This window comes from Argopecten irradians, chromosome 15 (assembly GCF_041381155.1).
Source record: "Argopecten irradians isolate NY chromosome 15, Ai_NY, whole genome shotgun sequence".
Classification (NCBI taxonomy): domain Eukaryota; kingdom Metazoa; phylum Mollusca; class Bivalvia; order Pectinida; family Pectinidae; genus Argopecten; species Argopecten irradians.
The window spans coordinates 15650599-15665716 of NC_091148.1; the positions used below are offsets into that span (position 1 = coordinate 15650599).

Sequence of the window (15118 nt, forward strand, 5' to 3'; positions counted from 1 at the left end):
ACCTCGGGGTTATACCATGTGGATACAAAACGTTAAGAGGCCTTCCGATTGACCTATTTTCGACCAATGACAACGCAGCGTTTTCTTCACCGTCGCACAAAAATACCGTAATGGCGAGTTGCTACAGACGCGGTTTTGTATTTAGAAGGTATGCTGTTTGATTGCTATTGTTTACGCGGTGGAGCGAGGATGATAAACATGGCATATGTGTACAAACGTAACCACAGAAAACAAACATGTTAACAGCAGGTTAAATAACAGGTGTGGTCCTTTGAAATATCGTTTTCTCTAGTTTTAATGAATTCATAAAAATAACAGAAACGTACGTTGATCTACTGTCAAAATACGGTCAAGTACTAGATCCACCCAGCAATTGTTAAATAAAGTAAACCAGAAAAAAATATTGACAGACTTTTGGATTTGGAAAACGCCAAATGCCTACCGCAATGGATAAAAACAAGAAGCGGCCTCTACGCATCAAAATCATCAGCATGGGGAATGCAGAGGCAGGCAAGGTAAGGACTTTACTGCATTAAAGTTTTCTGGTATCGTGGATAATACCGTTAAGAACAAAATAGTTCAATAGTCATACTGATGTGACAGGAGATGAGAAAATGTAGTGGCTAGACCAGGATTCGATCCCAAGACCTCCAAACACTATAGCCAAATGCTGTACCGTAATCTATATTTGAATTCCTCCTTATATTGAGACTCTTTATATACTGATATTTCATTGATGTCTGGTGACAATACGAGGGTTTCGAGATCCCAAAACCATTGTGGGTAAAGTACATACAATTTATGGTCGATTAGTCCCATCTTCTGGTGATTGAGACATCACAAAAACCCAGGTAGTGAAGTGATGATGTTATAATCACCACATAGTGAGACTAATCAAAGACATATTGTACTTTACCATGCAGCTTTGGGATCTCAAACCCCCGGTATCAAGAGACATCTACAGTATCAAACTTTCAAATATAAAAAGAGTCTCAAGGAGGAATTCAAATAGGGACTGGACTACCGACTGTCCAAGCTACATTGTATATATATGTACATGCAGTCACAATAACTCCTCCCTCCTTTGTCAGTGTTCGTTCTCAGAGACATATGAGACATACATTTATCTATATATATTAGTGACCAGACCAGTATACAAATCCAGGACCGCCAGAAGCTAGTGCTCAACCAACTGAACTGATCACCGATGATCAACCTAGTCTAATCTCGCCACACTGATACATATGAAATACTTTTTAAAAGGGTAAATTGTATGGGTATCCATACATCTTAAAATATTTAAAAAAATCAATTAAGTTACATGTAGGAAACTGTGGTCAGCATGGCCTAAATACACAACTAATTGATAATGTAGACTAATTAAGATTCAAACCCCAACACTTCAGATTTATAAATATCTATAATTATATGTAAAAGGTGTGGCTTTGACTCCTGGTCGGGGCACTCAACAGGAATCATATGTGTATTTCCCCTACAATTATATCATGAATGATCTGGCTACCTGCTTGCCAAATATTTATCTTGTACAGTACCTTGATAAGCACCATGTACACATTCCTTTCTCCCATTTCCTATCTTTTCTCTAAACACTTGATTGACTAACAATCCAAGTACAAATTTTACTTGTAATGGAAAATTATGATATTGTTCTTAAATTAATATTAAGAATATTATATATATATTATATATTAATATATATATTACAAACCAACGAGGAAAAATACATTTTTTTGTAAGTGCATTTGCACATATTTTTATTTGTTGACTCAAGGATTTGACTGTACAGTGTATGTCAAAGGTGTCAGAATTGCCAATTTCAGATGATGAATAGTACATGTTTGTTTGTGAATTGAATTCAAGGTTTACTCAATAGATCAGAAAATATTTCTCTTATATAGTTAAGCCTTAAATTATAGAACAAGATTTCATGAGAAAAGTGTTTGTGGCCAAAGTCAGAAATGTTAAGCAACCAAGTAGACTTTTCCCCTAATTCATGCTAAATAATTTTCCAGTAATTTAGGTAATACATACATGTAATTCAAAAACATATAAAAGAATCCTGATTGGTTGCTAAAAATTGAATCATTGGTTAAAGATTTAGAAAGCTGGCTGCTTGTTTTTATTTATTTTAAGAAACGTAACAAAGTTAAAATATCTATCAAATATTGGTATCTTCATATAATACAACTATCATCAAATATTAACATTTCATATACCTCATATTTATAACAGTGTCTGTGATTTGTTGAATGAAATACGTACATCACATGACAGGGAAATTATAAAATGTTGTATATCATATTTCCCTGGGTCGCGTTTCCCTATGGTGACTGTTCATCTTCCAAACAGAGTCATCTCTCCTTCCATTGTACTCATCACGAATTTAAATAATATTTACCAAAGAGAAGCAAATCAATGAAATATTACACCTTCAGGTAAACAAATCTTCATATCATACTGTCACAGGGGTCATACATACATAATTTATCCTATGTTCAAAGTCATTAATTGTCCCTTTCCATGAACTTACAGAAACTACTTGCATTAACAAGTTTTGATTTTCAAAAGATTTAATCCGTATATTCATGACTTTGCACTTACATGTATGTGTAATGTTAATGAAATTTATGATTTTAACACTTTTGTGCTGAAAACATTAACAAGTGTAAGATAAAAGCATTTTATGTTCAATTTCAGAGTTGTGTGATCAAACGGTTTTGTGAAAAACGTTTTGTACATAAATACCTGGCCACCATTGGTATCGACTATGGTGTCACAAGGTGAGTAAATGAATTTAGTGTATACATGTTTATACAAATGTTCTTTGGTATTACCGTATTCGACCCAATAAGCCCCAGGGCATTTAAAAAATTGAAAAAAATGAAAAGGTGCTAATAAGACAAAATTATTGCAAATCTAGACAGTATTTTGTAGTTTTGGTCTTTATTTATGCGTGGACAATTGAAATTGAGGCCTCAAAAAGGGGGTGGGCGCTTATAGGGATATGGACGCATATTGGGTCGAACATGGTAACAGTATAATAACCAAGTTATATGCCAAACCACGTTTAGTGATTTTAACCTATACCCTATTCCACCAAATGAGTGCCCCATCCTGAACTCATCGGGTATTATCGCAAGAATACTATGTAATATCTATTCCCCGAGGAGTTCCGGATGATATGTCCCTATAACCCCCCCCTGCTCCCCTTCTGAGGCATCAATTTTAAAAGATATAATTGACGTGAGGATAGGGAGTTCATTTCACCATGGCCATGGTATTTTGACCCCCCCCCCCCCTGTACTTCCTCTTCTTAGGTGAAGTTCTCATAGTCATAGTGTTTTGCAAATAATATTTAATATTCATTAAATCATGATATACATGATATATATGATTTTATTGAATCTTAAGGCAGTTAAATGTAAATTTAAAGGATATAATTGGTGTTGGAGTGGGGGGTGGCTATGGTATTTAGACCCCCCTCCTCCTTCCCCTTTGAAATTGAAGTTCTCGTAGTCATAGTTTTTTGCAAAGAACACTTAATTTCATTAAAATCATGATATATATGATTTTATTGAATCTTAAGGCAATTAAATGTAAATTAGAAAGATATAGATATAATTGAAGTGGGGATAGAGGGTTCATTTTACCATGGCCATGGCATTTTGACACCCCCCCCCCCCCCCGCTCCCCCACTTCCTCTTCTTAGGTGAAGTTCTCATAGTCATAGTTTTTGCAAATAACATTTAATATTCATTAAAATCATAATATATATGATTTTATTGTATCTTAAGGCAGTTAAATGTGAATTAAAAAGACATAATTGGCGTGGCAATGGGAGGGGGTGGGTCATTTTACCATGTCCATGGTATTTTGACCCCCCCCCCCCAAAAAAAAAAAAACAAAATGCCTTCCACATGCTAGCCATAGGTCTAACTTAATCCCAATTTGAAGTTCATCATAAATGAGAAGAAAATATCATGTTTACAAGTGTTATAGTAACTTTTAGAAGGGGGGGGGGGGGGTCATTTTACCATGGGGGGGGGGGGGTCATTTCACCATAATGGTACTTTGACCCCGGGGTCATTTCACCATAATGGTATTTTGACCTCGGGGTCATTTCACCATAATGGTATTTTGACCCCGGGGTCAATATACCATGATTCAAAATACCATGCTACACCGGGCATAAATAAAGACCAAAACTATCACAACTATATAGGTTTGCATTTTGCTTTGCAATAATTTCATCTTATTAAGCACCTTTCATTTTTGCAAATTTATGAACCCCCATGGGTGCTCATTGGGTCAAATATGGTGATATTAAACTCGTGGAGCAACTGGAAAAGATTATCAAGGGTGCTTTTTACTAATGTAACAAAACCTGAGTTTTTGACTATTTAATTTAATTTAAAAGTAAGAAGGAATGGTTATCCAATTAAATTGACCATTATATTATGGTACTTTACCTTTGGACTACAGTGAACTAATGGTTATGGTGTGCCGTTCTGACAATTTATATCCACTTGCCTTCCACCTTCCACCTTTGGTCACTTAATTGGCCATTTGGATAAGATATTCAGACACAATACCATCTTATCTCTCCATTTCTGAATCACAATGGCTTAATGGTGAAAGTATTCTGACACATTACCTCTAAGTGCTCCACTTCTTGACTACATGCAGTGACCCAATGATCAAATATTTTGACACCTTATGTTCTAACATTTGTCACTTGCCCTTTACCTATTGATCAAAATGGTGTTTGGACATATATGTATTACCAATAATACTTTACTTCTAGACTGTTATGGACACATTATACCACTAGCGCTCCACCTCTTGACCACACTGGCCCTAATAAATTGTTAAGGTGTTCAAGCATTCTTATTACTATTAGCTTTCACATTTGGCTTGTACCTGTAAGTTTGAAACTCACAAAATGGAAGACAGCCTTAGTACCCTGAGAAAAAGCACTGACCTGCGGTCAGTACCTGACAATAACTACCTCACATGTGACTAAAACTCCCAACCAAGATTGTTGGAGGACTCTGGACTTTGGGTAATATGTCAGAATATGTCCATACCACTCGACCACGACAGCTGCTTATTTAGACCAAACGGTCATGTGTAATATAATATCACAATTGTTAAAAACAGCGATATCATGTTACGACCTACTCTGATTAAACTGAATAGACTTTTTACTACAGATATGAATTGTGTCATGCTTGTTATATTTGGATATAATTACCCTGACAAAGATAGTGTAGATTTGTGCTAGATCAAATTACTAACTGAACTACGTCAGAGAATCTACATTCTTTATTCTTCAACAAGCAACAATTGTTAAAACTCTGCATGACATAATTGCATAATTGCCAATTTTTCACAAAGTTATTCTCAATTAGTTTTGTTTTTTGCCAAAAATAGATTTTATGCCTCTATCCTTACAATAATGAATAAAAATTCTTTTGTTGTATAATGGCCACCCCTCTAGACATATTTGAACTGATCTTTAATCTATAAAGTCGATCAGTTCATTATATAATTGTGGGGATGAATAGGTTGATATTTTGTTTCTAGATAAATAAGTCAGGGTTCAGTTGTAATAGTTTCAGTACAGTACTACTGTATGTCTGAGTAAATGTAGAGCTGTTATACATGTATGACAGTAAAACCTGTCATAAAGACCACCTCTGTATAAAGACTACCTGCTTAATAAGACCACTTTTTATGGTTCCAAATAACCAATTGACACAATTAAACCTGTGTATAAAGACCACCTTTCTATAAAGACTGTTTTTCTCTACCCCTTAGGTGGTCTTTATAGACAGTTTTGTGTGTATTTAAAATGGGTACATACATATATATCTAATCAAATTTTAATTACATTTTCATATATAACGTATGTTATTTAGTGATATTATTGCATGATTACGAAAGACGAAATTTATCAATGCCTGCAACAATTTCAATATTCCATCTTAAATCTTTTTTCCTGTTTCCAGGGTAACAGTCAAAGATCGTGATGTCAAGGTTAATATATTTGATATGGCTGGACATCCTATATTTTACGAAGTAAGTTGATCTTGATTATTATGAGTCATTCAATGTACAATGTAATTCACTCACTGGGCATTTTTTGATACATTTTCTTAAGTATTTTGTGAACATGAAGACATGCATACATGCAATACAAATATACCACAGTCTCTCAAAACACACATTTTGCACTTCAAACAAGCAACACACTACATACATGGGAGGTCGTCCTTCCATGACCTTGGCTGTAAATAGGACGTTAATTTAATAAAACAAACAATTTTGGACATTTAATTTGTCTAACTTACATTTCAAAATCAATATAAAAATCTAAGCCAGTTATGTACTGGTTGAGCATCATGTCTACTTAGGACAATGATGAACCATGTTTATTGACTGCTTTGTCAAAATATGCTTGACTCTGCAGGTCTTTGAACCATGTTTCCCCATGGTTGACCATGGTAATTCATGTTTAAACTGTATACTTTTTGGCTGAACTGCATGGGCATCCAGTATAAAGATAATTAACAAATTTGAAAATTTTGTTTTTTCTTATATTTATAAAGATATTAATATACATGTACAATATAACCCCTCTAACTCAAACTCGCATTCCTTGAATACCCTCCTTTTTTTCGTTTAACCTATCTAGACAATGCCAAATTGTATTTACATGAATATAGCAAAACCCCGCATGGCTCAAAATTTTCTTTGATGAACAGATTTGTCACCCCTCTCCATCAAATGTATAGTAATGAAACTATCTAATTGTCGAACAGTTTTTGATCCTGGAGATTTCCATGTTTAAGGATTTTATGCAATTTTAGTATTATAATTATTGAAATAACTTTTCATTAATGATTTTAAGATGTTGTAAAACAGATATTTAAATGTTATGGGCATGCAAGGTCTCAATGGTCTGTCATAGTTTGAGAGAATAGTTGTTGACTGCCCATGACCAAACACTGATCATATTTGAATAACCCATATTCCTCAAACTTTTAACCAGGTCCCCTGCTCTTCACATTAAGACTCTTCTATATCAAAGACTAGACCAATCCATTATGAAATGTCAGAATTATGAAATTAAAGATAATCCACCACAGACGAAAGGAACATGTATTTCTCTATCAAAAACAGAAGCAGACAAATTAGTGTTTTTCTTCAGTTACAAAAGTTACTTACATTTACTTTACACCATTACCACCATTGAAAAGTTTGAGTTTCTTATTTTACATTATAAAAAAAAATAAAAAAAATAATTACAGTTGTAATTGCGGCTGGAAAAAATTTATGGCATCATGCCCTATATGGAACGAAGTTCTGATTATGTATGTACAAAAAACAAAAGAAATTATTTCATATGTATTCTTGTGTTAATTGTTATGCTCTGTAGGCGGTGGAGCATCTTTAAAGGCCCACTACCTTTCCGAAACAAAAATAATAAAGTTTCTTTAGACAATTATAACATAATAAGATTGATATCAATGACCTAAGATGAGGTTACAACACCAAACAAATGTGAAGTTCTCTGCAAATCGATGTTAACATTGAAGATTCATTTCGCTGTGTTGTCATCTGGCGCAAGATAGTCAACTAATGTGCAGTAATTAAGACGACGAGGGGAAACATTAGACGACCCGTGTTATGAAAATTAACATTTAATTTATTTTAATTAACTTGTTTTTAGAAGGTGATGATAATTGTATTAGTAACTGTAATCTATTAGCTCTTGCAACTCTACAAAATTATCAATCTCGTCTTACATTCCCATTTTGAAAATAAAAAGCCGTTTCAGAAAGGTAGTGGGCTTTTAAAGAAGTTTTATTGTACTGAAATTATTACATAACCTTACAGTGATGTTTTTTTTGTTTTGTTTTTTTTTTTTAATTTTCAGGTGAGGAACGAGTTCTACAAAGACACTCAGGGTGCTATCATAGTGTACGACATCTCTGATAGATCAAGTTTTGAGGCTCTTGATTCATGGGTTAGGGAAATGCAGAATGAAACTGGAAATCAAAAAGATGTTGATAATGTGGTTGTTTGTGTGTGTGGAAATAAGGTAATTAAAATTTAAGAAGGTAAAAAAAAATTGATACAAATAAGGCATATCTGAGATGTGAAAAGGACAAATCAGTGGAAATAAAGAAGACTTAAATAGAAATTACAATCAGCATAAGCATGTTCCAGTCTATTTGGCCTCTCATTGTTTAAATAGACTTTTGATTAAAATTTTTGTTTCTTGTATTTGCTTTATAGGTCATCTGACCCAAATTGTTAGGATGACTTATTGTCATCATGCACCGTCCGTCGTTGTGCGCTGTCCGCAGTCCGTAAACTTTTCATTCTAACGACTTCTTCTCAATAACTGAAAGGACCAGGGTACTGATATTTGATCGGTAGTATGCTGGGATGAAGGGCTACCAAGTTTGTTCAAATAAATAAGCTTGACCTTCATTCAAGGTCACAGGGGTGAAAAAGGCTAAAATCTGTAAACAAATTCTCAAGAACTAGAAGGCCTAGGGTACTGATATTGGGCATGCAGCATGATGGGATGAAGGGCTATCAAGTTTGTTCAAATGAATGACCTTGATCTTCATTCAAGGTTACATGGGTCAAATGGGCTAAAAATCTTTAAACGACTTCTTGTGAATAACTAAGAGGCCTGGAGACCTGATATTAGGCCTGTGTCATGCTGCGATAATGGGTTACCGAGTTTGTTAAAATGAAGGACCTTAACTTTCATTCAAGGTCACAGGGGTCATAGGCTAAAAATTTTTAAACCACTTCCAGTCAAGATATAACGAACCTTAAGGCTTAGGGTACTCATATTGAGCCTGCGGGAGCGGAATGCTGGGATGAAGGGCTACCAAGTTTGTTCAAATAAATTACCATGACCTTCATTCAAAGTCACAATTGGCTAAAATCTTTAAACAACTTCTTAAGAACCAAAAGGCCCAAAAGGACCTTCATTCAAGGTCACAGGGGTCAAATATGCTAATATCTTCAAACAAATTCTTGTGATTAACTAAGAGGTCTTGAGAACTAATATTGGGTCTATAGCATACTAGGATAAAAAGCTACCCAATTTGTTGAAATGAATGACCTTATGTACTTTTTATGCCATATGATATTAGTCAGTAGACCGTTAAGGCCCTTGGGCCTCTTTTTCTTTCTTTTTACTGAATTAAATGTTCAATTCTTCATGAGAAATTTCTCTCTGATAATTTTTTTTCCAGACGGACAAGAAGCGAGTGGTAGATGAAGTGGAGGGCCGCCTCTGGTCAGAGACAAAAGGTTTCCTATTCTTTGAAACATCTGCCCAAACTGGGGAAGGCGTATCTGAAATGTTCCAGGTAATGTTCAAGAAACGAAATTAATGGCACCAATATTTTCTTTATTAACTAATTCCCCCCTAAAGACACATTTAGGATCTTTTAATCAAAGACTAGATCAGTCCATTATGAACTTTCAGGGGTGAATGAGTTAAAAATTAAGTCAGGTAAAGGGACAAAATTAATGGTACCAATACTTTTTTTTTTTTGCAAAAAAACAAGTCATTAAGATTTCATCTCATGAATTTACACAAATTTATTCTTACAAAATATTTAGTTCAACATTTCAATAATGATGCTCAAATATGCCTTGTTGTGTTTTTTTTACTGTATAAATGAAGAATTTTAATGTGGTTTAATTATGTGCTGTGAGTAAAATAAGAATGTTAACAGTATTTGTTTTGTATATTATTTTTGTTTATATAGCTATTGTGCTAACCTGCTAAAAATTAATTTTTAAAATAATTTTTTTGTTTATTTGGGTCGAATACAATATATCAGCTATGTGTTCTTGTTTGACAATTTGAGAATGCCTCTTGCAGGCACTGTTTGATGCCGTGGTGGTCGCTGCTGAGAACGGTGGTATAAAGGCCCCCATACAGACACAACTAGGCTACTCCAAGGAACAGGCCGATGCTATACAGAAATTAAAGTCTGCGAAATCAGACTACGAACGACTTGGATTAATACCAGGTGCCACAAAGTAAGTACAAACAGGTCTCTTTTAATATTAAGTTTTGTCAACTCCATGTTTTTTTAACCCTTGTTTAAGACAATATAGACATCAGTATTGCCAACTTACCTGATTTTCTGGGTTAACCTTAGCCTTGTTTTAGACAAATTAGTTGTAAGTTTTGCCAACTCATTCAATTTTCTGGGTTTACCTTGTTTGCCAACTCATCTTATTTTCTGGGCCGATTAAATTAACACTTGTTTGCCAACTATATATTTCATTATTACTTGATTGAACATTTGATATTATTTCTTTTTTTCCAGAGAGGACGTCAATCGCGCCTACAGGAAGTTAGCTGTCCTCCTCCACCCAGACAAGAGCGTTGCACCAGGAAGTGAAGAGGCATTCAAATTACTGGTAGCCTCTCGAACGGCACTACTAAAACGTTGTTAGCACTTCTTTAGGGGGCATGAGACATTAAGAGAAAAGAAAATAGTGATGGTGTCTCGAAAGGAACTACGGAAATGTTGCTTGCAGGTCCTCAAGAGGCATTGGACACATAGATAAAGATATTTTTATAATGCAAATCCTCTTTTTGGAGTCAATATTAGTTAATTGAATTATGAATCCGAGTCTTTAGGGGATAAAACATACTAGTGGCCTACTGAAAGGTTGTTAGCGGGACTTTAATAGGCATAAGACATATAGATAAAGATATTTATAATATATATCCACTTTTTGGACTCGTATTGGTTAATTAAATCATAAACATGAAGGCTGATAGTACGTCATTTCAAAAGAAATGTAACTGCTAATATAAAGTACTTTAAATTAAAAGATTCAGTATCAAATTTGCTTAGCCAAATTTGATATTTGAAATGAATTCTTAAATAAGTTAAAGAAAACAACTGTCTTTACTTAAAGATGCTCCACCGCTGACAAAAAGTATTTTTGTCTATCAGAAACAGGAACAGACAAATTAGTATTTTTCTTCAGTAACAAAAGTTACATGTATTTACTTTACACCATTACAACCATTGAGAAGTTTAAGTTTCTCATTTTACTTCAAGACCAAAATATTAAGAAAGAATTAATTGCATCCCGAAAAAAATCCGTGCTACTCCATCCTATATGGAATGAAGTACTGCTTGTGCATCCTATATGGAATGAAGTACTGCTTGTGCATGTAGGAAAAGCAAAACAAATTATCCTATATGAGTTTTTGTGTAAATTAGACATATATATATATATACAATTAAACACCAATTATTGTTCAAATAATGAGTATCATATTTGCTCTGTCCGCGGTGGAGCATCTTTAACTCATATACCCTTAAAGCACATTTAGACTCTCCCGAATCAAGTACTTGGATAGTTCTATTATGGAATTTAAGGGGTGAATGTGTTAATATTCAGCTCTCCAGCTCTTTATAATTTTAATACGCAAAGAAAAAAAAATTATCATTTTTCCTTACTAGCGTTGCATTACTGAAATATATGATATAGACGTATTATACCGACATTTATTTGTTTGAAAAGCTAAGGTTCTAGATTTTTCCATGATTGACTAATAGTACGTCTTGAACGTTACTAAATACATGCATATATTAACCAACCATCAAAATAAGAGTTGAATTCATATGTTTAATGCTTTGCTAGATTTGCATATAGAAGCAGATAGTGAAAATACTTACATACATGTGTTGACCAGCTAAAAAAGCCTTTTTTTCAATAATTCAATATAAACATATATGTTAGAGTTGAAGCAGGCTTTTACTGATTATAGATGGGTATGAATTTGAACCATTCTTTATTTTTTGTTGAAGAAAAGAGTTCAGCATTAAAGTAAATTCATTTTCTTAATATTTATACACTCGTGCTATATGTATTGAATCCAAGTAAAACGATTGCCTTAGAGACCAACAGACCAACTATTGACACTAGCAATTTAGTGAGTCTAAGACCGTAATTTGGTACACTACAGCACACGACTCCCAATGCCACGAAAAAAAAACCGAGCATGAGAAATAACGCATGGAAATACCAGATGTAATATTACATGTATGCTTAACACACGTTTGACTGTTTGATATGAGCTTTTAACTTGTTTAAAAATCAGCTGAGTAAGTTTTTGAAGCAGTGCGGACTATACATGCAGAATACAATTTTGTTTTTCGCAAATAACAACTCCGTCCAGCTTATTAGCAATTTTAATATGTTGTAAACCGTAATTTTTCGGTACCATTTTAATTTCACGATTTAACATACCTTGAGACTCATTCGTTGCAACTAGATTTCGCTATTAGACTCGTATAAGTTCTATTGTATCTATGATTGAAACAATTTTTGCGGCGAAACATTCTCGCGATTTCTAACCAACCATGAAATAAAAACTGTATGCGAAGTTTATTCGCTCGCAAAAATTAGTTATTTTACAGCATTAAATTACAATTATCACCACTCTTTGATAGATAATGCATGCTTTCTAGTGAAGACTCTGGTTCAACGTGATATCTTTAGAAAATATAAAATACAGACTTGCATGCAACCGAATGTAGATATTAAGATACTTTTGTAAACATATCCAGCTCTATACATTGTATATTGGCTAAATATAAAAGCGAAAAGGTATGGTCATTTTGTTCGTAACAAGCGATGTAACATTAGTAAGTAAAAGACAAAATACATTTTCGCATGAAAAGTGCTTGCTTTAAAGTAATACGCAAGACATGAATGAAGAAACTTGTCAAATTTGGATAGCCATGACTTAAAGATGCTCCGCCGCTGACAAATGGTATTTTTCACTATCAAAAAACAGGAGCAGACGATTTAGTATTTTTCTTCAGTTATAAAAGTTACTAACTTGACATCATTACCACCATTGAAAAGTTTGAGCTTCTAATTTTACTCCAAGTTAAAAATATGAAAAATAATGAATTGCATCCCGAAAAAATTCCGTAGCACTATATCCTATATGGAACGAAATAATGATTGCGCATGCACCAAAGGCGAAATAAATTATCTTATGTTATTTTTTGTGTTAATTGGGAATATATATACACGATAAACACCAATTGTTCAAATGATGAATATCATTTATGCTCTGTCGGCGGTGGAGCATCTTTAACAACTGTAGTCAGTTGCAAAAGACATAGATAAACTAAAGCGGGCAATTAAATGGGTTTTCTTACGATAATAATTAAACCAAGTGTATATGTAGTTGTGTGAGGTGTGAGTGTGTGTGAGTGAGGGTGTGTGCATGTGTATGTGTATCAGAGTTTGAAGCTCAGTTTGAAGGTGAGGATTAAAATGCGTGTGTGATAAATTAGAATAGCACCAATTTTATTATTTATTCATACAAGTTTGAGGCAACAGAATGATGATTATTTGAATAAAGTTTGAAAAAGTGCACCATGAGGTTTTTTTTTCTCTATTTGACATAAACTTCGTAGACCATCTACGAGGCAATATGGAACAATGTCCATTGAATTAGTCACGGAAAACACTTTTTTTAAACACTCGTTTTTACTTACCAACGTTAAGAATTATTGACGCGCTGTAACCTCTATGGAACTAGGCCGTGCTGTGTGGTGGAAGAAAGTCAGCGTTCCAGCAACAAAACCTTCCCGATGTTCCTTGATAAATTCAGTACCTTGTCCCAATGTACAACTGGTTTACCAGCTGTTTCATGTGTAACCGTCCGCGGAGAGGATCCGGAGTTTGCATGGGCAGTAAAAGATCATCGACTAGAGCAGAGATCACAAATTAATAAAACGGCAGTTATATATTTTCTCATTTCGTATTTCGCATATACATGTATTGCATATTAAAAACTCATCGCGGAATGGATGCACAGTCGGGGCCTATATCTATTACATAAATGGTTGTTTTTTGTAACATGTTAAATAAACAAGTGGCCAAAATATAATGCTGGCGATTCTTACTTACTAGTAAGTATTTCCAAGCGCACGACAGCCATTATACAGTGTCTAAAATCTCGAATTTCGTCCATTGTTCAGTCAAAAAGTTAGTATTTTGAACAACGTTTTCGTCAGATATTTTGAGATTTCTTTATGATATGCAAAAGAGTCAGGTGATAGGTATACGTACATTTCATCATATTTTAAGTAACAACGTACACAATATTCGTTCTGGCTGGCATTTTCTACGATCTGTGCCAATCTAAATGTATGCAGGCTTTTTAGAACGAAAAATAATATATGTAAATCTTAAACAAGTACTTGAGATGACTTAAGATATTTGTTGTAATTATTAATAAGAAAGTATTTTAAGCAAATCCGACTTCGCTCTAGTTCGAGGTTAGGTCTAATCCATGATTTACCATGGGGGGACAGGAATTTTAGTCCACTCTCGAGGAAAACGGGGTGGGACGTGGTAGGCTCTGTTAGGTGCCATCCATGTTTACCATGGGGAGACAAGAATTTTAGTTTAAAACTAAAATTAGTTCACTCTTGAGGCACCAGGTGGGACGACCTAGTAACTTCGCTGGTGTTAATTACCACCAGGGAGTTCTTGTTCACCATGGAAAAATCATATGTTATATGATTTACCCAGAAAACAGTAACAGATTTATAGATGGAATATCTATATAATGTAATACATGTATATAGATACAAGGCTGATATGGCATGCACAGTGCTGATTTGCACAAAATGGCAGTGCATCAACTGGATTGTCGTACGATTGCTCTCACTTAAAATTACTTTGGGGAGATATGAGACCAACCCGTGCTTTACCTTGGGGGTGCTGATGTGCCATTAAGTGTATGTTATACACAGACGGCCAGTTCCGTGTTCTTAGGATCCTTCCTGACATTGCTATGACCTACATGTATATATGTGCAAATATAGTAAGAGGAAGATTAGATGTACCTTAAGTTAAATTGTGGTTTTCCATAGGAGAAGGTACGTGTATTTTTTGCAGGCACTATTTCGTAGTTGTAGGATACCGATGATGAATAAAGCTTTGTGTGAGTCTATTTATGGTGTTCATTGTTTTGGTTTTAATAAGTATTGAAAATCAT

General features: G+C 34.3%; 1 protein-coding gene across 1 annotated transcript; it reads left to right on the forward strand.

Moving 5' to 3' along the window:
• The first annotated feature begins 52 nt into the window (after positions 1-52).
• On the forward strand, positions 53-13483 carry LOC138309757 (dnaJ homolog subfamily C member 27-like). The gene is made up of 7 exons (XM_069250969.1): positions 53-515; positions 2719-2801; positions 6033-6102; positions 7964-8128; positions 9306-9422; positions 9944-10104; positions 10398-13483. The coding sequence occupies exons 1-7, from the start codon at positions 435-437 to the stop codon at positions 10525-10527; spliced, it is 807 nt and encodes a 268-aa protein (XP_069107070.1). The 5' UTR covers positions 53-434; the 3' UTR covers positions 10528-13483.
• The last annotated feature ends 1635 nt before the right edge of the window (positions 13484-15118 follow it).